Source organism: Phodopus roborovskii, unplaced genomic scaffold (assembly GCF_943737965.1).
Source record: "Phodopus roborovskii unplaced genomic scaffold, PHOROB, whole genome shotgun sequence".
Taxonomy (NCBI): domain Eukaryota; kingdom Metazoa; phylum Chordata; class Mammalia; order Rodentia; family Cricetidae; genus Phodopus; species Phodopus roborovskii.
The window spans coordinates 42,444,751-42,469,326 of record NW_026126517.1 but is presented as its reverse complement, the minus strand read 5'-3'; the positions used below and the strand labels follow the sequence as shown (position 1 = coordinate 42,469,326).

At 46.7% G+C, this 24,576-nt stretch overlaps 1 protein-coding gene across 2 annotated transcripts in view; it reads right to left on the bottom strand.

Annotated features, from left to right (window-relative positions):
* Nucleotides 1-16,338, bottom strand: part of Dapk2 (death associated protein kinase 2) — a 117,357-nt gene extending 101,019 nt beyond the window's left edge. For both annotated transcript variants that reach the window (XM_051197812.1, XM_051197811.1), the window contains exons 1-2: nt 16,235-16,338; nt 9,373-9,470 (exon numbers count right to left, since the gene is read on the bottom strand). In XM_051197812.1, the coding sequence (XP_051053769.1) occupies nt 9,373-9,464 (92 nt within the window). In that variant the 5' untranslated portion in view covers nt 9,465-9,470; nt 16,235-16,338. The remainder of the gene's footprint in view (nt 1-9,372; nt 9,471-16,234) is intronic.
* Nucleotides 16,339-24,576: the final 8,238 nt, after the last annotated feature.

Sequence of the window (24,576 nt, the reverse complement as noted above, 5' to 3'; positions counted from 1 at the left end):
TTCTAATTTGGAGTTCCCTACCATGAAATCCACTGGAAAAGTTCACTTTTAAAACCTATGCTAGCTGGGCATGGTAGCTCTCACAAACCTTTAATCCCAGCATACAAGAGACAGAGGCAGTAAATCTCTGTGAGTTCTAGAGTTCTAGGTAGGGCTGGTCTACATGCTGAGTTTCAGGCCAGTCAGAGTTACAAAGTGAAAAACTTTGTCACACACAAAAATAATTAAATTAAAATTATGTATGTATGTATATTTGTTTGTATATATGTATGTATGTCCTAATGAGCTCCAGGGCCACAGAGAAGTCAATTCAGATTTTTCAGGTGGGGCTATAGTTTTCTGTCCCCTGGACCAGACAATGTGGAATAAAGTTCTTAGGTTCGAGGGGCTACCCAAGTCTACATTGGGACTGGGCGATGTAAGGAGGCTGTAGGCTGTGGCTGTTCCTCTGTGGGAGGCCTGGATGCTGCAAGGCCCAGCAGGGCTTCCCATCTGTACTGCTTATACTTAGGAGTCCTGGGTGATTCCATGCCGATGGGAAGCCTCTGGTTTCTCCCAGCAAGCAGGTAGGAGAATGAGGCTCACCCTGCTTTCTTTTTAAAAGCACCCTACTTCCAGCACCCACTCTCCCAATGGCACTTTGTCTGCATGCTTCCAAGCAAAACTGTCCTAGTTGCTCATGGAAGCAGAGACAAAGAAGCAGACCCCAGGACTGGCTCCCTGGGCTTGGGGAAGTAGCACCTCACATCTATGCTGAGAACTCCGCTCCTAGTCCTTGGCAGTCTTCATCAGTGCAGTGCCTTGCTTTCATCATATGTGAAACAAGGATGATTGCATGTGCCCTGCCTACCTTGCTATGGCTAGAATTTCACATTATCCATGCAAATGTAACGAAATGAAACAAATACCTTTGGGGGAAAAGTAAAGAAACAAAGACAATAAAGTTTAAGGTTAAGGGGAAAGTAAACACGCTTTTAACTACTTGAAATTCCAAATGGAAAAAACTTAACATACCTTCACAAACTCTTTTAACTATTACACACACACACACACACACACACACACACACACACACACCAATGAATGAGTGTTGGCAAAGCCACAAGGAGATGTGAGACATTGCACTTTCCTTCGTATTTCTCCTTTCAACCTTTAAGCAAATCAGACATAACCCTTGCCTTAGTATGCCACCTCTGGGTAAATACCCAACAGAAACAATACCAAGAGAGGACCCCGAACAAATGAGTTCACATTTTTTAGCATAAAAAAAAACCCTCAGAAATATCCACTAAGAACATTTATATAGGAGAAAAGAATGAAGTTAACTCATCTATGCTTAATTTTTAAAAGGACAGTGTTTAAAAATAACAGTGTCACACAAGGCAAACAACAAATCCAGAACTGTTCAAGATTTAAAACGATGGGAGGGCTGTGACAATGCAATCCTACACATAATCCTGTACTGGGTCTTGAAAAGTAGGGAGAAAAACTACAAGGAACACTAATGGGGTGGCAGGTCACTCCGTTGCTAGCATGCACAACACCCTGGATTCCGTCCCCTGGGCCACATAAGCCTGGCATCCTATAATCCCACCACTTAGGAAGCAATAGAGGCAGAAAGATCGAAAGTCAGTCATCCTCAGCTACAATAGCAAGTTCAAGGCTAGCCTGGGCTATATTTGATTCTACATTAAGGGGGGGGGAGAAAATAAACTCAAAAGACCCACTAATGGGAGAAAGTCAGGCATAGTGACATATACCTGCAATCCCAGCACCCAGAAGACAGGCAGAAATATTGTCAATTTGAGACCAGCCTGACTTATACCACAAATTCTAGGCTAGTCTAAGCTACATACAAAGAAAAAAAATACAAATAGAAATGTTGACATAATTAGGATAAAAGTAACTGCTTATAGTATTAAATAATGGTGATGGAGAAGCATTATGTCTGTAACTTCTCTCAAATGGCTCAAAAACAATGATGGACAGAAATGTATACACCCACAGACTCAGTGAAAAAGAAAGAAGGCAGGGAAAAAAGGAGGAAGAATGAAGATATGTTAAAAGTTGGGATATCTATGGCCAGCACGATGGCTCAGCAAGTAAAGGCACTTATCACCTGATAGAGTCAGGTTCTCAAGAGCAGAGTTCAATCCCTGAGACCCATGTGGTAGAAGGACAGAACCAACTTCTGCAAATTGTCCTCTGACCTCCACGAGTACACACACTGTGATTTGAATACACAAACCCTCCTCTCCCACACACATATGCAAATAAATAAATAAATAAAACTGTAACAACAACAACAAAAAAAACCTTTTAAAAATTGAGATAGGAGCCCCAGAAGTGGTGGCACAGCCTTTTAATCCCAGCACTCGGGAGGCAGAGTCAAAAGGATCTCCCAGTTAGAGGCCAGCCTGGTCTACAGAGTGAGCTCTAGGACAGCCAGGGCTGCACAGAGAAAACTGAGATAGAAGCTAGAGAGACATATCAGTGGTTAAGAGCACTTACTGTTCTTTCAAAAGACCAGAGTTTGATTCCCAGCACCTGCAATAGGCAGCTTACAACTAACTGTCTGTAACTCCAGTTCCGGGAGACCCAACACCCTCTTCTGGTCTCCATGGATACATGTACACACACACACACACACACACACACACACACACACACACACACACACACAAATAAATGAGTCTTTTAATTTTGGGGGATGTCTAAGTGAAAGTTCACAGGAGCCCATTATTCTTACAATTTTCTTCTATTTCATTTGAAAATTTAGTATATTAACTCTGGGTACATAAAAAGGTATACTTTTTCAAATGAGTAAAACACGCTCATAAACTCTACACACTGACAATAAACAAATAGGAAGTAAAGTACACCCATAAATCCTGGGTTGATGATGGCTTCAATGACCCCCTCAGGAGAAAACTGGGCTCCATGAGACCCGCCCATCAGAGGGAACAATTTGTGTATATGCTGAGCTTCCCACTTTGTTTGAGTGGCTTTGTGCTTTGTTTTCCTCACAATGGGCGATGAACAGGCCTCCCTAGCTCCCTTGTCCACCACTTCAGTCACCCAGGGCTCTCTGCAGGCCGCTCAGGCCCTTCACCCTTGTTTGCTTTTTTTATCCAAGTCCAAGCCCACCATTTCCAAGTCCTGACAGAGTCCTCCCTTTAAGCATCCCTTCCCTTACCACAAGCTCTGAGACTCAATCATGAAAAGGTGCCCCTCCCAAAGTGGTAGCTGTCTCCTCTGAACTCCTGGCACACATTTTTGTGACCCTCCATAAACACATGATCTAGTCCATGGCTCATTTGCCTTTGAGGGTAGCCCTGGACCCAAGTTGAGCCTTAAGCTCTATGGGCAAGAACTGAGGCCCAGCTCTCCTGTGCTATGACAATGCCCAACAGACAACAGGCACCTGAGATGTCACCTAAAACACAGATGGGAACCCATAAATCTACACATGCGCTCCTTTAGAAGCCACTGGCTTATAGTCTACAGCACAGTTATAGCCCAGAAGGCTTCCTTGTTGCTAATACCAAGCATGTCTATCTAGTCTATGCTAGGCCCAAGAAGCTCAGACCCACAACATGAGTGGCAAGCAGCCACTGCACTCTACTGTGTCATTCCACATTCATCTGGTTCACAATGGCCTCCAACCTTCACAAAGTCTGACCTTGACCTGATGCATAGGCTGAGAGCTCCAAGAGACCCCAGGCATGGGCAAACCCCCATCACAGTCTGCTATGGTGAGGGCAGGACCAGATGGAAATATGTCATGCTCCTCTGCAGTATCCACAGGGCTGCTGCTGGCTCCCTTCACCTACCTCTCCTGCTTTCGATCACTTTTCCATCCTAAGCTGGGCCAGTTGTGTGGCTAAAAGACTCACATATTTAAAACAACAACAACCGTGAAAGCTGCAGAACAGATTCCCACCGAGGGAACGTGTGGCCTGGTGTGCCCCTCACTTCTGCCTTATGCAATGGGTGGATACATTTGCTCTGCCAGCCCACCCTTCTTGGCCCTCAGAAAGTCTCTTAACAGCCTTTACCCTCATGCCCTGAGCCCTGGCTCTACTAGAATAGATGACCTCTAAGAATATCCCTGATCAATTCTGATTAAAATCATGGAGTCAGGGAGCTAGAAACATAGCTCAGCAGTTAGGAACACTTTTTTTTTATTTTTTTTTTTTCTCTTGTAGATATCCCAGGTTCAGTTCCCAGCACCCACATGGTAGTTCACAACCATCCATAACTCCAGTTACAGGGAAAAACAGCCCCCTCTTCTGACCTCCAGGGGGCACCAGGCACACACACAGTACACACAGACACACAGGTGTACACTCATACACATAAACAAAAGACTAATCTATAAAGAACTCATGCTTTCCCATGAGACAGAACTAGAACAGAGTCCTGGCTGTCCCTCTCAGACTGTGTGACCATGAATATATAACTTTACTTCTTTTCCTCAAGTGGAAATGGGAGTGTCGAGTCCACTCGAGTTGTTTTGCCAGGATGGGGTGGACTCTGAGCAGGCTGACAAGGACAGGAGATCGCTGACAAGATGAGACCAGTCACTTTACATTCTCAGAGGCAGGAAATACCAGCAAAAAAAAAAAAAAAAATGTGCAGAGCAGAGTGAGAGGCAGGGAGGGCTCTGACCAGAGTGAGTCCCTGCTTTTTCAGCCCCGACTTTCTCTGGTGCTTTCTGTGACACAGTGGAATTTCCCACTTGACTTCTTGGTCCCACAGTTCTTTTCCCTGAGGTAATTACTCAATGCTTTGGAGGCTAAGCATCTTCATCTGCAGGATGGGGATAGTATCTGCATCATGTGGTGGTATAACAAGTAAATACAGGGACTGCCAAGATGGCTCAGTGGATAAAACCACCTGCTGCCTAGGCTGACACCTAAGTTCAGACTCCAGGACCACATCATGGAAGGGAAACACCCCCCACCCACACACACAACTGTCTTCATATGTACGTATACATACACAGAAAAAATGTGAGTAAATAATTAAAAGAATTAAACACAGTGGAGCTGGAGAGGTGGTTTCAGATTACAAGCTACTGCTGTTGCAAAGGACCTGAGTTTAGTACCCAGCACCCATGTGGGTCAGCTCACAACCTCTTGTAACTCCAGCTCCAGGGAATCTGGTCTCCAGGGGCACTGGCACTCATGACACATACCCACAATCTCTCTCTCTCTCTCTCTCTCTCTCTCTCTCTCTCTCTCTCTCACACACACACACACACACACACACACACACACACACACACACTAACTAATTAATAGGTGATTTTTTAAAAAAAAAAAACAAAGAATTAAAAGTAAGTGTTCTGTGGAGGGACTGTGTTCTGTGTTCTGTTTTTCACTCTACCTGAATTCCAGAGCTTAGGAGAGCAAGGGTATGACCGAGGTTGTCCATGTTTAACTCAAAGCAGCTTCCAGATAGCCTTGTGCTTAATTACAGGTGTCTGTGGGTGCTGAGACTTTATCAAGTGCAGAGGGACAGGGATGAATATCACAGTGTGGAGTGGAGACCTATGGGTAAAGCTGAAGTACACAGAAGCCCAGGTGGTTGGTAGAGGACCTTCAGTCACTGGGGAAACACTTCTGTGCACTATGATGTTTGATGTCATAGATTTGAGTACAGAATAAAAGCTGACAGATTCTCTGGGAAGAGTATGAGATGCAACTGGGTAGTCATAGCAGGCTGTTGGGAGACAGCAATTGATTTGGATCTTAAGAAATGAATAAGCCAGTGTGGTGCTCACCTTTAATCCCAGCACTCCAGAGGCACAGGCAGTCAGATCTCTGTGACCTCTGGGAGGCCAGCCTGGTCCACAAAGCAAGTTCCAGGATAGCTAGGGTTCTTACACAGAAAAACCCTGTCTTGGGAAGGAAAAGAAAGAAAGAGAAAGAAAGGAAGGAAGGAAGGGAGGAAGGAAGGAAGGAAGGAAGAAAGGAAGGCAGAAAGGAAGGAAGGAAGAGGGAGGGAGGGAAAAAAGGAAGGGAGGGAGGGAGGGAGGATGGAATAAAAAGGTGTAATTTTTTTTCACATGTGTGGACATTTTGCCTGAATGAATGTCTGTGTACTAAGTGCATGCCTGGTGACATGGAAGCCAGAAGAGGATATCAAATCCTCTGGCAATGATCTTGCACACAGTTGTGAGCTGCCAAGTAAGTGCTAGGAATTGAACACAGGCCTTTTGGAAGAGTAGCCAGTGCTCTTAACCTCTGAGTTCCCCAAAAGTAAAATTTTTAAGAGTGAGGGAACCAGCAAGGGCAAAAACAAGTCACAGAAGTTTGGGGTACCTCTAGCCTTAGCTTCAATGTGTTCTGATGCTTAAGATAGGAAACTAGATGGGGATCTGACATCCAAGAGGCCCAGCACAAACAAAGGTGAGCTAGGCCTTCTGGACCTCCTTAGCACTGGAGGAATGTGAACTCCATGCATAAGTGGACACAAAGGAGACAGGGTGTGTACAAGTGTGAAAAATACCCTTGGCAAGATTAGAGGGAAGACTCAGAAATAAAAATAGCCGATGATTGGATGCAGATTTTTTTTTTTCCCCTGAGACAGGGTCTTACCAGGTAACTGACCAGCTGGTTTCCAGCACACAGATCCTTCAGCTGCCTTCCAAGCACTGAGATTAGGGTGTGCACCATACACCTGGCTCTTAGCTTTCAGACACAGAGGTCTTATTATGTTGCTAACATTGGCCCCAAACACCTACTCTAAAAGGCAAACAGAAAAAAGAAAAGAAAATAACCACCCTACCGTATATTCTCTCCAACTCCCCAGAAGCATTCAAACAAAGGGAAACAGTTTTGTTTGTGGGTCTTTATGTTCCTTCAAGTCTGGGACCCCAAACTACATTGCCAGTCCCCAACTTCATTTCATCACACATTGGAGGCCTGCTCCAGTCCCCTGTTCTGCCTCACTGGTAGTTACAAAGGCTGAGAGAGGCCAAACTATATAAGCTAGCATTTCTCTAAACACTACAAACACCAGACAGACAGCCTCCAGCATCATGAGCAGGCTGGAGTCACTGTTGTGTGTACAGACAAGTATCAGTACTCAGCACAGGGAGCCAGAGCCCAAAGCAGCAGCCTTTCTCACCATCATGGAGGTGGGATGGTAGGACTGGGAGGAGTGGAGGGAGAGGAAACTGGTCAGGATGTAATGAAAAGAGAAGGATAAATATAAAAAGAAAAAAATACATCGCCCATTATTCTCCCTCGGAGCACTCTGTCCTTTCCCTTCATATCTGACCTTATCATGACTCACCCTCTATAATCCACTTGTTTAGTGCCTCTCTACATCAATAAATCACAGACTGCAACAAGACAGGACACATGTTTTACTTTCCACTGCTTTAGGCAAGGCCTGGCACACAGTAGGTCCTCACTTAATAAGTGAACAGAATTGGGTGGCGAGAGTAGGACTAGCCTTTTTACAAGCTAAGTGGTTGTGGGCTAAGAGTGACAGTCATTCAGTAGCTAGAGTGCCCTGGGCTGAGCCCTCCAGACTGTGTGGCTACCTGGAAGCAGCTCTAACTCCAGCCCATTCTATGGCCCCCTGCAGGATCCATCTCCACAAGTGTCAATGGGGATCCTGGAAGGAAAGACTTTCACTGGCCTTCTAGCTCACCTGAGCTCCAGCCAAGTCCTAGTATGTTTGAGCACTCCACAGGTCCTAGGACTCTGAGGATGACTCCTACTGACCTTCTGTCTAGCCAGCACTTTGGGGAGGGAGGATCCGGGCTAAGGGACATGAAGCCTTTAACAGCAAGAAAAGGCCTGGAAACACGATTGTCTACAGTTTCTAACAGCTCATGTCCAAAGTGGTGGAGAGGCAAAGCAAGGAGGGAATGACACAAAAATTCCCCAAGAACAACCTCTGCATTCTTCTCCAGGTCCCTTGCTCAGCCAAGTTCTCAGCTTCTCTACCCCTCAGACACTAGCCCAGTCCCCACATGGCCTCTAGCCAAGCTGGAGTTCTAGGAGGCACACATAATAACCCTGATCATCATTGTACCCATGGCACAGAACACAGGCTAAGGCAAGGACACCAACTCAAACACCTCTAGCAGTTCCCTGCCGAGGGATGCTGCTTCCCAGGTTGGGGGTGGGGCTCAAAGTGCAAAAGGACCCTGACTTCCCATCCAGAGGCAGGCCTCCACTCTCTATCCTTCTCAAATCCCTGTTCCAGGCTCAAGATCTGTAACAGAAGGCTGAGGAGTCCTTGAAGTCTGCAGACAGTCTACCCAACCAGCCTACCAGGTCAGTTAGCCCCTGACCTGTGCTCCCCCTCCGCGCTCCCTATCATCTTGGAAGAAGGCTCCCTGGCTTTGTTCTGTTTGCCTTTAAAACAAAGGATATAAGATTTAGTGCTAACTCAACAGTTCTGAAGAAGGGGAAAGGCTTCCTGTTTTACCTGTCTGGTTTGGTGGGCACCCTAAATAGCCGTGGTTTTGCTCTGATGGGTGTGTGAGGACTGAGGTGGAGTGCCTTGGGGAACACATTTGGGTGTGCAAAGTGCCTTGCTCACAGAAGGGAGTGGACAAATGTACAGGGACAAACTGAGCAGCTCACAACCTTGGCTTTGTTGCTTGCTGCCCTCAGCAACCTTGGGAAACTCTTAAATCCTGCCCCAGAGTCTCCTACCCGTAGAACCACAGTGAAGGGAACTGCCATCCCCGGCATGGTTTGGAGACCAGGACTTTGGAATTGATATTTTGTAACCATCAAATATGAATCATTTTAGAACTGGAAGTCCCAGCAGAGGCTTCAGAATCTCGTTTCTCCCCTCACAAAATAGTGATTTTGAGATGAAAAAAGCTTAGCAAAACCCTGCTCTGGGCTAAGCAAACACAACTAAGATCCCAGAAACTTCCTGATGAGGCTGGTAAGGCCGTTACTCAATACAAATCCCCTTTCAGGAGGATTACTTCACCTCCCATTCAGGCTCCAGTTTAAAAAAGAAAATCCTAGGGAACCATGGAGAATCCCAACAGGACACCAAGAACAAAAACCAACAGGTCAAATGTCCAGACAACCTGGAGAGAAGGCTTTATGGGGGGGGGGGGGTAAAAACAATGACAGATTTCATGAAGATTTCCCATAGCTGTCAGAGTATATGGAAAACACAGACCCCAGCTGTACACCCCTTCTGCCGTGGTAACATTCCTTCAAGAGGGACACAAGATATGCAGAGTCATCTATGAGGATGACTTGGGCCTGTTGTGAAAGCTTCCCAACAGCCTGGGACAAGCCCAGCTTTCAGCCCCAACCAGCCAACAGAGGAGTGAGTGGGTCCATCGTACACCGCTCCGCCGCTCACGCAAACTCTTACCTCCCCAGCTCCTCTCCGATGTCATAAAAATCCTCCACCTTCTGCTGCTTGAACGTCTCCATGTTTGGGCTCCTCATCGAGGCCTGGACCATACAATGCTGAAATGGAAAGAAACATAAACTTAGGCCATGCAAATTAGCACAAGCCCAAGAGTCTGCAAAACAACCAACTGCAAGGGAGAAAAGAGTTTTAAGTCACCCATAGTCTTGATTCCTTCAGGACAGGTCTGTGTGAGCAGCTCACTTGTGGCTGATGATGTATAGTGTCCTGGTTACTTTCATGTCAATGACACAAGCTAGAGTCATCTGAAAGGAGGGCCTCCATAATTTCTGGCTATAGGACATTTTTCTTAATTAGTGATTGATCTGGGAGAGCCCAGCCCATTGTGGGTGTTTCCATTCCTGGGCTGGTGGTCCTGGGTTCTATAAGAAGGCAGGCTGAACAGGCCATGATGAACAAGCCAGTAAGTAGCACCCCCTCAATGGCTTCTGCATCAGCTCCTGCCTCCCAGATTCCTGCCCTGTTTGAGTTACTGCGGTAATGAACAGAGATGTAGAAGTGAAAGTCATACAAACCTTTTCCTCCCCAAGTTTCTTTTGTCATGGTGTTTCATCACAGCAATAGTAACTCTAAGACATAGTTTTTATTCCTTTCTTAGCATTCATTTATTTATGTGTATGTGTCTATGTGTGGGTATGTGCACACAAGTGCAGGTGCCAAGAAGGCCAGGAGGGGGCATCAGATGCCCTGGAGCTGGAATTATAGGCAGTTGTGAGCCCTTCCTGTGTTCTGGGAACTCTGGTCCTCTGGAAGAGCAGGAGCAAGACCTCTTAAATGCTAAGCCATCTCCCCAACCCAAACCCATGATTTGATTCTCCTTCTCCTTCTACTTCTCTCTTCTTCTTCTTCTCCTTCTTCTTCTTCTTCTTCTGCTTCTTCTTCTTCTTCCTTCTTCTCTCTTTTGTTCTTTGAGACAGGGTCTTGCTCTGAGCCTATGTTGGTCTAGAGGTCCTTGGCTGGCCTCAAATTTGCAGTTACTCTCCTGCCTCAGCCTCCCCAGAGCTGAGATGGTAGGCATTTCCAGGAATGCACCACTACATCTGCCCCCAGTTTGTTAGGGAAACAGAAAAAAAAAAAAAAAAATTAGTCTGAAGTTCGCTGAGAAAGAGAACCATGGGGACTTCAGCTACTTGTCCTACAGAGAAAAGAGGTTAAATCTGGAGCCAGGAATCTATGACCGCAGCACTGAGAGGCAGGAGGATGGAGGACTCAAGGCCAGCCTGGACTCAACAGGGAAACTGTCTCAAAAAGCCAAGAGCTGGGCTGGAAGAGATGCCTCAAGGGTTATGAGCACTTGCTGCCCTTCTAGAGGACCCAGGTTCCATTCCCAGCATTCATACAATGGCTCACAATCATATGTAACTCCAATGGCCAGAAATCTGACACCTTCTTCTGGCCTCAGCTCACACTGGGCACATGTGCGTCTCGGAATATTCCTTTACACTTGTGAAGATGTGTCACTGCGATAGGTTTAATAAAAAGCTAAACAGCCAATACCTAGGCAGGAGGTGTAGGCGGGACTTTTGCACAGAGAGAGCCCTAGGAGGAAGAGAGGCGGAGTCACCAGTAGATGGAGAGGAAGCAGGGTGGGGAGAACAGATTAAGGATAACTGAGCCACATAAAGGAACACAGATTTTAAAATATGGTTAATTTAAGTTATAAGAACTAGTTAAGAGCACACCTAAGCTAAGGTAAGGCCGAGCTTCCATAATTTATAAGAAATCTCCACGTCTTTTGTGAACTGGAAGCCCAAAGAAAAATCTGTTTACACGTATGATATGCAGATAAGCATGCAGGAAGAACACCCCTACACATAAAATAATATTTTTTAAAGCCAAAATATAGAGATGCAGCTCAGAAGCAGACTATTTGTCCAGCATGTAAGAGCCAGTTTGGCTTGGATAAGTCATATAAGTTACCAGATATGTAGCTTTCCCATCTGTAAAATGGGACCAATACCATAAAAATCAATTTCAAGTCATGAAATTGTTTTGTGAACGATTAAGTGCTGTGGAAAGACAAGGGATTATAGTGACCTCAGCTCCCTTGGGGGCTCTGCCACCCGATGGCGAGTCTGAACGGATTGGTAAATGCTCACTCATCACCTCACAGGGAACATGGGTGGGGATGGTGTGACAAATTAAAACCAGGAGTACCAGGAGTCAGAAGCCTGAGGTGCTGGTTCCAGTACTACCCACATCTAGCTCTGTGACCTCACCACTTGGCAGAGGAACCCTGTTTCTTCATCTATGGAACACAGCCACCTCTGCCTGCACAGGACACCTCAGCAAAAGATACAGGGCAGTTTGAGCCACAGGGAGCCTTCACTGTGGGGCTTGTATCTTCCCTTGCAATCTCCTTACCCAAAGAACTCACCTAAAGACAGCACCCTAAGGGCAAGGCCCCACTAGAGATAAAACCAGCTGCTTATATGGAATCATTCAAGGGTCCTTAGCAAAAGTCTCTTGGCCCATTTTGCCTAGCATGGGCAGCGTCTCTCCCACCTGCCAATCAAATGCCAACTATACTCAGACCATGATCCTGAAAGACTATCCTCTCTAAGCTGAGTAGAGGGACCATCATCACACAGTCACATAGGAAAGGTCTCACCAACATAGACTGGGGCTGTTCTGGATCTCAGGAGATGTACACATTTCTCCTTCTCCCAAACCACAGCCCTGTTACCAAAATGTCCCCTCCTTCATCCTTTCTGTCAAAGCACACAGATCCCTCGACCCCTAGACAGAACAGGCCTAGCTCCCAAGGTCTCACTTGCAGGGCCACCGGCTTATGGATACCCATGACCCTTCATGTACCTCCTCCTTCATGTCTACTGTGCAGCCAGAGTGGGCTTGAGTGCACAGGTACTAAAAAGAGCAAGCTTAGGACCAGGAGTAAGTTGGCATGGATTACTCCTGACACCCACAGCAGGCTGGTACCCTTTATTATCCTCAGTCCCTCATGTGTAGATGGAGGCACCCCTATTAGCCCTAACATCTATTTAATATACTGATGTGGAGATCCACCACAAAAAAAGAAATAAGTTACTATACACATAAGGAGGATGGTTTCACTGGCACAACTTTTACCAGGTCACTGTGTTTCTGTTTCCCATGGCATAAGGTCAATCAATTCAACTCCCTTCTCAGGGAAAGGTTTTGGGGTCCCCTTAGCAACTTTGACTCAACAGAAACTGAACCTGTTTCCACTCTCACTATCCCTGCAAGACTCCTGGAACCAACACTTCTGGCAAATAAACCTTTCATCCAGCTCTTAGGAGAGGGCACCAATCCTACACAGATGGAGAGCACAGAAAACCCCTCAAAGTTCTGTTGGCAGGAACACAAATCGTGGTTCTAAAACAGCTATGAGCTTCCCTTTGGTAAGAGGCCAGCTCCATTTATCATCAGGAGCTGAGCTGGATTCGGAGAAGCCCCAATTTCCCCCCAAAAAATGAACCCGGATGGAGTGGAGGGCAAGAGAACTCAGAACGGGTCACTGCCCTGTTCCACATAGCCTATATTACAGCCACAATAGGCCTGTCCCCTTGGTTCACCCTGCCATGTCACACCTCCAGGAGGGTCTTTCCATGGAAAGCCTGCCTGATAGCTACTCCCTTCCCTCTGGGTCTAGGTGCCCAGCCTCTCCATGAGGCTCCATGACTCTGTTCTTCCCTTCTTCACACTCTAGAAAGATCCTAATAGAACTAGGTTAGAATTTTCTCATTCTAGTTCATAACCTATGCCCATCTCAAAAAGAAAAGCAAAGGAACTAGAAAGATGGCTCAGAGATTAAGAGCACTGGCTGCTCTTGCAGAGGACCTGGGTTCAATCCCCAGCACTCACATGGTGGCTCACAACCATCAGTGTCAGGGAAACTGATACACTCTCCTGGCCTCTGTGGGCACCAGGAACAAATATGCTGCTGCACAGACACACATGCAGGTGAAACACTAATACACATGAAAATAAATCTGGGGGGAAAGAGTCTGGATTCAAATCCAGTTCCCTCACTTAGAACACACTGCCCTTTGTTGAGCACAAGACAGCTTTTCCGAGCTTCAAAATGAGTTCCATGGAAAACAGGCCTAGTCGACCCCGATGTTGGCAAGTGTGCAAAGCAACCAGACATTGCCAGGAGAGATACCAGGAAAAAGCACTCTGAGTCCCGTGGAACTGTTTCTGTGAACACACTGTGAGGAAACACGTGCAGCTGTTCTCCAGAATGGTCCATTTACCAACAACTAAACTACTAGGAACAACTAAAAATTGGAACCATCAAGAAAAGGATGGAGAAACCCAACGGATGTGTGTGTGTGTGTGTGTGTGTGTGTGTGTGTGTGTGTGTGTGTGCCTATACAGCATCGTGAATTAGTGAAGTACTTGCTCAGTGCTATAACAGGCCTGAGGATATGTCTCAGTTATCAGGGTATGTACACAGCATGTACTAAGCCCTAGCTTCCAACCCCGGCACCAAATACACTGGATATGGTTGACACATGCCTGTAATCCCTGCACTCAGGAGGTACCTTGAGTTTGGCCAGTGTGGGCTATAAGGTCAAACCCTGTCTCCAAAAATAAATGAAAAAATGAAAGTGTTGGGATGTAGTTCAGTTGGCAGGGAGCTTGCCTGGCACACACAAAGCAGCTGTAGTTTCGATCCTCAGCACTCCATAAACCAGGAAGCAGGGGAACCAGAAGTTCAAGGCCAACCTCAGCTACATAATGAGTTCAAGACCAGCCTGGGATATATGAGATCCTGAGGGATGGGGAACTAATATCTATTTTAAACTTTTTTTTTCTGATTTACTTATCTGTATGTGTATGGTTACTTTGCCTGTATGCGTATCTATGAACCACATGTATGCAGTATCCAAAGAAGCCAGAAGGGGGCATCAGATCCTATGAACTGGAGTTAAAAATGGTTGTGAGCCATCTTGTGGGTGCTGGTAACAGAACCCAGGTCCCATCTCTCCAGCCTCCTAATAAATATCTACTTTACAAGGGAGATGGCACATGAGGAATGCTTTTGGAGTCCCACGAAGGCAAAGCTTGTAACATTCTCACCTCTGTCCCTGTGTAGCTAATATACAGCACGCATCTATAAATGTTTGATTTGCAGTTAGTGCCCACCTCTTTTCTCAAGACCACAACTCAGAAACTTCCCTATCAAGTAAACACCTGTGGCAGCCTGTCACTCTTTCCTAACATCTCCACAAGCTCAATTTGCATTTTACTTAAATTGGTAAATTGTTATGTACAGCAACCCTTAAGGTAGAATTATAACCACCAACTTTGGAAGCTGAAACTATGCATCACAGGCAAGGGATGTGACTATAACTTTTGACCAGACTCAGGATACCAGCTCCAGACACTCCCAAAATGACACCCAACTGGATGTCCACATTTCTTCCAAGGGAGCCCTGGGAATTCACCTTCCTGCCCATGGCCCTAATACCAGGCAACACTCTAGAGGGTAACACAGACTTCCTAGTGCCCCACAGAAAGGGGCCTCACAGATCCGTTCCAGTTTAATCTCTTCTTCAGAAGTCAGCAAGTGAGGAAATGAGCCAGAGCACTCCCACACTATCCTGGCTGTGGACTGGGGTTTGGGTAAAAACTCACCACGATACAAAAGTCTGAACCCACTGGGGTCTGACCTAACTCACTTGTTTGACAAAAGGAGGAATCTGAGGTTCAGGCAGACTTGCTCTCTATCACACAGCCAGGCCTTCAGGTTTCCTAGGGCTTCTCTTGATAGCCACCTAACTCCTCCATGGGTGGCTCAGAACTGGAAAACCAGTGGCCTTCTGGGGGAACAGCGTCAAGGTAAGAGCGGGTGCCCAGGTCTGCAACACCCCACATTCTCTGTCTTCCCATATGCTCAAACCACATTCTGCAGTGTTAACTCTCTGAGCTTCTCACCCCACCCAATTCCAATAAGAGAAACCCTCCCTAACATCACAGAACCCCTCTGGACAATCCCTGATAACGAAGCTGAGGCTCAGAGAAAGTCAGCGGCCTCCCTGAGTTGACAGAAGTTTCAGCTTCTTTGGGCAGTTCGCCCCCATACTTGACAGAATGGGAGTCTCTAGGGAGGTGGTCAGGGTCAGCTGGCTTTTATTCCTGCCAGCAGGAAGCTTGCCCCAGGGCAGCTGATAAACCACCCATTCCTGACCCCCTCCTCAAGCCTATCAACGCCATCACTTTAAATACCAAAACTGAACAGGGGGGTGGGTAGGAGTGAAACAGAGCTTTTAAAATTAACTCTGAAGCAGTTAAGGTGCCAGGTTCTCTTGGCCAACAAAATCCCCCTAGAATGCTAAGGTAGTTGGGAACCAACGTCAGAAACCAAAAATGGAGCACTTAGCTGACTTCGGGTTCTAGAGGACAGGGCGCCAAGAAGTGTCCCTCCACCTGTCCACAGCTCATTAGGCCACACTGGAGGTTCATTTCACAGGAAGCAACCTCCCGGGCCGAGGAGGGAGGAGGAGGTGTGAGCCCACAAAGACTGGGCTTGTCTCTCTTCTACCGGGAACTTGTCCCCTTTGAGGGGGCCAAACTTGTTGCATGGCTCTTCCTTTCTCCTGCCCTGGTGCCAGGCCTCTGTCCGCCTCCCCCACCCCGTCCCCGGGATCAGAGCGCCAAGCTCAGGAGGTACTCCCCGAGGTAGTGGCGTGCAGACTAGCCTCCGGGTGCCGCCACAGCGCACACACCGCAGAAGGGCCCTATCCTAGACAGTCAATGTCTCGCCACCCCAGCCCCAGCTGCCGTCAAGCCCCGCGGCCCGGACGCTACTCACGGCGAAAAGCTGTGCTGCATGTGCGACGGGCAGGACAGACACCGGGGCGCGTCGGGGTGCGCGGCGCTCGGCTCAGCTCTGCTCCCTGCGCCCGGCGTCCTCCGCTGAGCCGCAGGGGTGTCGAGGGGGCGGAGCGGCCAGCCCCGTCCCAGGCGCCGGCTGGAGGCGCGCCCGGACACTCGGCCCGGGACTCGGGGCGCCCCCTGCTGGAACCCCTGCGGGACCGCCCCGAGGTGAAGGCTCGGATGCTCAGGCGACCATCAGGTTCCCTGCTTCCTTTCCTGCCCTGTTGCTCACATGCTGTGCCACCTAGGGCGAATCAACTTGAGTGAACTGATGTTCCACACACTACACAGCCCGGCCCAAATGTGCAGAAAAAAGTATTTCTCTGCCCTTCATCACACACCCTGAGGAGGCCCCACCTCCCCAACTCCTAGCTCCAGTATCCTTGGATTGCACAGATTCTCTAGGGACCTCACCTTTGTCTCACACAAGGGCACTTATCCCCCTGCCCATCCTGAGGACTGCCTGCGTTTGCCCTTCCCACGCCAGCCCTGGCATCATTCCTGAGTGCGGCCCCTGCATCACCATCAAGCCTCTCTTAATGAAGGACTTGGGAGTGGATTCTTCCCCTCTCCCTTCTGCCAGAAATTATCAAAGGAGAAAAGAAATCGTGTGGTAGTGTTGGTGGCTGGAAACAAAACTGAAGCCAAGTTCAACGGTCTCAGCTTAAGACCGGAAGCCCATCAAGGAGGGAAATAAAGACTGTAGTCTAGAGCGTCCAACCCTAAGTTACTGAGACAGTTAATAACTGTCAGTTTGGCTGGATCTGCAGTTACTTAGAAGAGAAACCTCTGAGCATGCCTACAGGAATTTCTAGATTGAGTTACCTGAGCTTTGGGGAGACCCACCCCAGGTGTGGACAGCAATATTGCATGCAGGAGGGAAAGAGACAGTGGACAGTGAGCCCCACCCTACTCTGATCATTGCTATAGTGTCAGGACAGCCTCAGCGAAGGTCCCAGATCTTCATGTGTGACATTTTAGGTTTGTACAGGTTCTCCTCAGTGAACCGAGTACCAGCATATCTCTCTCTCTCTCTCTCTCTCTCTCTCTCTCTCTCTCTCTCTCTCTCTCCCTCCCTCCCTCCCTCTCCTTCCCTCCCTCTCTCTCTCCCTCCTCCTTCCTTCCTGATGTGGGATACAATGTAAACAGCTTCCTCACCCTCCTGCTGCCATGGTGGACTATAAGCCAAAATAATCCCTTTCTTAAATTGCTTCCCCTGCCCCTTGGGTATTTTCTCACAGAATCAAGAAAAGTAACACAGTTACTCATAAGGATCATCTCAAGAGCCGAGATCTTACCCAAGAGCTGAGATCTTAGGTTTGAGTCATGGGTATGGTCAAAGTACTGCTCAACCATCCTATGTGTGGTCACCAGAAAGTGGGACCAATTCTTCTAGTACTTTCTGGTGGAGTTATGAGTGATGCTGGGGTAACCCAGAGGAGCACACCTCAGCCTTTTCAACACGAGTCACTGACAGCCCCCCCCCCCATTCTGATCATTGCCTCAGTGTGAGGGACAGTCTCCGGGCAGATCCCAGACTTTCACATTTGACCTTTCAGGTTTGTACAGGTTCTGGGGTTCTCCTCAGAACACCATGCTACAGAGGAATAGCCACTATCTGGTGGCTTCTGAAGTCAGTGGGCACAGAGAAGGATACATCCTGATGGTGAGGTGTTACCACAGTAGGGAGGTCCCTCATACTACAACCGGTCCCAAATACCTCCTTTCCTGTCTTTAGTTCTGTTGCTGTGTAAGAAACCATCCTAGCCTTGCTGACACAAAACAAGCCTTTCATTAAGTTCCTGCATTCTTGGAGTCCATTCTCTAAAAGTCACTCTAGTGTGAACCCTGACACCCTTAGTTAAGTACTTCCTTGTCATTCCCATTTTACTTAGATTCATATCTACTTCCTTTCTTCTTCTTCTTCTTTAAGTTTTTTTGGGGGTTTTTTTGTTTGTTTGTTTGGTTGGTTGGTTGGTTTGGTTTTCATGGTTCTCTGTATTGCTTTGGAGTCTGTCCTGGAACTCTCTCTGTAGACCAGGCTGGCCCTGAACTCACAAAAATCTACCTGCCTCTACCTCCTCAGTGCTGGGATTAAAGGCATATGCCACCACTGCCCAGCTCTAATATCCACTTTCAATAAGAGCAAAAACTATCTGTTGTCCATATTGAACTCACAGATTGTATGCTATCCAGACCTAATAAAAAAGCATGTTAGGCTGAATGCAAATGTAAGATCAAAAAGAAAATAAAACATGACTACCTTGTTCTGTATTGTTCCCTATTGTGGTTACTTTTCTGCAATATACATATGACAAAAGCAACTAAAGGAAGGAAAGTGCTGTGGAATATTATTTTAAGAAGTTACACTTGGGGTTGGAGAGATGGCTCAGAGGTTAAGAGCGCTGCCTACTCTTTGAGAGGTCCTGAGTTCAATTCCCAGCAACCACATGGTGGTTCACAACCATCTATAGGGAGATCTGGTGCCCTCTTCTGGCCTGCAGGCAGAACACTGAACACAGAAACAAATCTTTTTAAAAAAGAAACGTTAAAAAAGAAAAAAAAGATGTTACTTTTTATTGTTGTTTAGGGTTGTTTTGTTTGTTTGTTGGGTTGGTTGGTTTTTGGAGACAGGGTTTCTCTGCTTTGGAGCCTGTCCTGGAACTAGCTCTTGTAGACCAGGCTGATCTGACAGAGATCTGCCTGCCTCTGCCTTCCAAGTGCCAGGATTAAAGGCGTGCAGCACCACCATCTGGCTTTAAGATGTTACATTTGTTTGTGCTGTGGAAGCATTTAATGATGCAAGGATGTACTGAATTCTTTTATGTTCCATTTGTTTAACTCTGTAAAAGCTGTATCACTTTGCCTCTTTAAAAAACCTGATTGGGGCTGGTCTGTGGTAGTGCTTGCCTTTAATCCCAGCACTAGGGAGGCAGAGTCAGGCAGAACTCTGTGAATTCGAGACCAGCCTGGTCTACAAGAGCTAGTTCCAGGACAGCCTCCAAAACCAGAGAAACCCTGTCTCAAAAAATCAAAAAAAAAAAAAAAAAAGAAAGAAACTGATTGGTCTAATAAAGAGATAAATGTCCAATAGCAAGGCAGGAGAGAAAAATTGGTGGGGGTGGCAGGGCAGGCAAAGAGAATAAATAGGAGAAATCTGGGGAATAAAGATCAAGGAGCAAGTAAAGGAGAGGAGGACTCCAGGGACCAGGCACCCAGCTACACAGCGCCACAGAGTAAGAAAAAAGAAATACAGAAACAGAGAAGACAAAAGCCCAGAGGCGAAAGATACAGAATAATTTAAGCTAAGAAAAGCTGGCAAGAAACAAGCCAAGCTAAGGCCAGGTACTAAAAACTAAGAATAAGCTTTTGTGTGTGATTTATTTGGGAGCTGGGTGGTGGGCCCCCAAAAGAGCCAAAGAGAGAAAACAAAAACAAAAACCCACAACTTCAGGAAAGGTTCATTGTTGGCTCACAGTTGAAGGGCATGCAGGAGCATGAGGTAGCTGATGACGTTTTGTTCCCAGTCAGGAAGCAGAGAGAAATGAATGCTTGCTCAGCTCTCTTTCTGCTTCGTGTTCAGTCCAGAGTCCAACCCCTGGAATGGCATCAATTACATAAGAAGTGGGTCTTCCCCATCAATCAACTCAATCTAGAAATTCCCTCTTGGATATGCCCAGAGGTGTGTGTTCTAGATGATTCTGTCTTTCCAAAACAAAAATGAATATTAGCTATCACAAACCTCCAGGAGAAGATACTAGATAATTGCATGCTGATAACCTGGAAAAAAAGGTCCCAGCGGCAGGCAGCAAAGGGCAGCCACAATGGGGCTATGCCACATCTGGTGCCTGATGAGTTGATAGAACCTAATGACCTCCTGACAAAGGGACAGTGTAAGGATGAAGCTTGTGTATGGGTTGGCCATGCCAGATGGCACTGGGTTTGTTTATGGGATGCAAGATATGGGGGCTAAATGAAGGACTAAGTATAAAAACAAGCTTGAACAAGGGTCTTGACTGCTCTGTGCCCTGGAAGTCAAATGGAGCTAAAAATAACATGTTCAGTTAGTTTTCAATGCCTTTTTGGTGGTGGCGATAGTTTTTGAGATAGGGTTGGAGCCTGTCCTGGAAGTCACTTTGTAGACCAGGCTGGCTTCGAACTCACAGAGATCTGCCTGCCTCTGCCCCCAAGTGCTAAGGTTAAAGGTGTGCACCACTACCACCCAGTCTAGTTTTCAACACCTTTCCTGGCCCTCCATCAAGGTTTCAGTGAGTGTTAGCTACTTCTGTCGTTCTGTAAATGTCCAGGTGTGAGCTCCTTTAGGGAAAAGGTACATCTTATTCACCTTTGCACCCACTCCACCCCCACCCTGCCCAGAGCAGATTCTAAGGAAGTACCAAATAAAGTCTGGAATGTAGACGTCTTGCCAATGGATCCAGAGATGACAGGTCTCCTATGGCTAATCAGGTGACTCTCCATGGCTGATTCACTGGTTGGGTGGCAGAGTCAGGAAGCCTCCTCTTCCCAAAGGCGGCCTAGTGACCTGCCTGCCCAGGCCCGTACTCTCTGCCCTTTTACACCCAGCCATATAGAGCTTGGCTACAGATCAAGCATCAACAGAGCTCTTCCTTCTTCCTGAGGAGGTCCGGTGGCTTTTGTAACTACAATCTTGCAAGCTCTTGAGCCCACCGTGGGAAGGGCAAGAGAGAGGAAAAGAAGGAGCGATAGCTGAGAGGCTTGGGTGATGGGGATACCCAGGGCTTTGCAAGCATTGCAAGCATTGCACTGCACTTGCAGGATACTGACTCAAGGAGAGATGGAGGCCTGTCCCATGAGGAGCCTGGAGAGAAAGAGAAACCTGGAGCTTAAAAGACCAGAAGACAAGAGGATGAGGACAACAGGAACTTCTGCATGTAAAGGGATGTGGGTGTGAAACCACTTTTATGACCTGGCCAGCAGAGCGCCACAGTGAGGGGTCTTGACCCAAGTACTTGCTTTCTGCTTAGGGCAGAGTCTAGTGATACGGTACTTAGCCAAGCCCCCAGCCTATGATGAGTTTAGGCTGAGAAATCACATAGCCCTGTCTGTAACCTGCCTCTTTGCCCTTTTGAGACTCGGTTGCCTCATCTGTGAAATGAGAGTAACTAACTACACCTTCAGGGCTGATGTTAGGAACAATTTCCCTCCCGCCCCCCCCCACAGTACACACACACACACACACACACACACACACACACACACACACAGCCAAACACTTGAGAAAGCAATAATTCAAATGTCAGCTTCCCTTCCCTGACCATCTTGAGACAGTCTGACCCTGTGCATCCCTCTCCAGCCATGTTCCTTCCTCCACCTCAGAAATATTTCTTTTCTCCTTCATCTATTCGGGTCTCAGACCTTTCTGGGTGACCATCCTTGTTGCCCTTAACTGCTCCCATAGAGAAATGAGGCACTAAACATGGGGTCAGGGACTTGGAGACAAGCAGAGAGGATATCCTAGGAAAAGATGCAGGAATTCTGCATTCTGGGGCCAGGCCAGAGTCTGGGCAAAACCCAACAGGAGCCCAGACAGCAGAAAGAAGGGTGTTGAATACCTGGGAGGGAACAGTCGGGATGCTCCCTGCCCTTAGGACAGGAACTCTTCCCTGAGTTCAGTCATATCTGCAAAGCTGAAGATCCAACTTCACCTTCCTGTATTTGCTAATAGGTCCTTGACTCCTGTCACACACTGTTAGATCCACCCAAGGCCTTATTCAGGTCCACATAGGAGGGCCAGAAAGGACATTTCCTTCCCAGCCTTACCTGATGAGGACTAATGACTTTAGGATGGTTCGTTCCACACCCTTGGCTGACTCTTGATCCCTGTGTGTCCTGATTCTTCCTCTTGAGTCTGCATGGTGACACTGCCTCAACCCAGCCCATGTCCTGACCTCCTCATTAAGTACAGCTGCATCCTGGAAAACGATGTCCACGCATTTACAGTGGCCTCTGTCCCAAACAGGAGCAGACTTCTATTCTGTTCCCTTCAGACCTGTTCTCTAAGCTAAAGAAGCCGGGCTCCCCCAGCCCTTCCCTTTTGTGGGAACTGCCTGACCTCTCAGTCTTGGTTCATTCCATTCACACAGAACATTTTCACCCTTCAACCCAGATTGTATCAACAGGTAGAGAATTCATCGAACCAGCTTCCAATTATCCCCTTGTTTTTTTTTTTTTTTCAAAATTGGTAAGATGAATTTAATGCCAGAAATAAAACTACAGTTTAACATTGTACAATCCAACTATCTCCTTTAATTCTCATGCTGAATACTTCTTAGAGCAAAATTATTATGTTATCTATTATATAGTGAGGAAATAGAGAACTGAAGAATTAGCAAATGTTTATATTTATTGGAGCTGTCCAGTTTGTAATCCCCCTCCCTATTTGGATGTGTTATAGGCCAGCTGGGACTATGAGAGCCTATCTTGGAGGGGGGGCAGAATTAGGGGGTGCCAAGAGACAAATAGAATTAATCTTTAAAAGTGCTATCAAGTGACATCACTATAAAATATTAGAACCCTAAGGATAAAGAAAACATTTTAAAGGAATTAAGAAGGAAAAGGCATTTTACAAAAAACAAACAAACTAGACCACCAACTAACTTTTAAATCCTTACAGTCACCCTATGAACAAGTTATTAAATGGTTTAACCATAGGCACAGGTCAAAATGTCATACAATTTTTTGAGATAGCATCTCATGAAGACCAGGATGCTCTCAAACTTGGAAACCCTAGGATTGGCTGGGACTTCTGATCCTCCTGCCTCCACCTCCAGGGCAGTAGGATTATAGCTGAGCACCACCATGCTCAGTTTATATGGTGCTGAGGGTCGAACCCAGAGCTCTGTGTATGCTAGGTAAGCAGTCTACCAACTGAGCCACATGCCCAGCCCAAAATGCCACATAAAACCCTAACAATGAAGAAAATGCACAAAGCCCTAGTCTGTGCTAACAAACCAGACATGGTGGTGCATACCTAGAACCCCACAGCTCTGGAGGTGGAGGCAAGAGGATCAGAAGTTCAAGCTGACTGTTGGGATATCAAGTTTGAGGCCATCTTGGGCTACATGATGAGGACTCTATATGAAAAAGAAAAGAAAAACAAAAAAAAAATCTAGTTGAATTCTTGGAACATCTCTGTAAGTTTGAAAATTTTCAAAGTCAAGTTAGGAAAATAAAATTTAGAAACTACTAGAAAAACTAAAATTAAAACTTGTTTAAGATGGTTGCTTTAGGAAATGTCTGGGTCTGTTTGGGTTGCTATAACAAAATACCATAAACTAAATAGCTTCTAAACAGTAGAAATGTTACTTACCGGTAGCTCAGGACGTGGGAAACGCTGAGCTGAGGATCCTGGCAGATTTCGTGTCTGGGGAGACCCTACTTTCTTGTTTCATATATCTTACCAGTGCTGGAAAGGACAAGGAGGTTCTCTAGAACCTTTTAAAGAAAATGTTTCTTTCATTTCTTCTTTGACAATTTCTTCTTTATTATTTATTTATTTTAGGTGTAATGGTATGTTGCCTACATGTATGCTGTGCACTACATGTGTACCTGTGCCTTCAGAGGCTGGAAGAAGGTGCTAGGCACCCTGGAACTGGAGCTCCAGGCATTTGTGGGCCACCATGTGGATGCTGGGAATCAAATCCAGGTTTCCTGGGAGGACAGTCAGTGATCCCTACACTGAGCCATCTCTCTGGCCTATCTTTTACAATTTCATAGATGTATATACATTGTATTTGTGCATACACTTGATTATCTCCATCCTCTACTCTCCCTTCTTTCCCCCACCCCACCCCCGGCATCCTCCCCCAGTGAGTTCCCATCCCTCCTCTTCCTCCTCCTCTTGTTTGGTTATAACTCTGAGTCTACTTAGTGTTGCCTGCATGTACATGAGTGTGGAGCCATCCACCAAATCATGAGAAACCTCCTAGTGGCCTCTCCTTTCCCTGGCAGCCATCAACTGCCAAAGGCTCTCAACTAGGGGTGGTGCCTTTTGAACCCCTCTCCCTCTGGGACCTTTTTAAACAAGAGCACTAATCTCTGTGTAGCCCTGGCTGTTTTGGAACTTGCTCTGTAGACCAGGCTGGCCTTGAACTCAAAGAGATCCTCCTGCCTCTGCCTAGCTCACTCTGTTGATTCTCAAATATGCAACTGGGAACTTTCCATATATCTTAACTCCACAGTCTGATTCTCAGTGTTATGTAGTGTAGACAGCTCATCCACCATCTCTTGACTTAG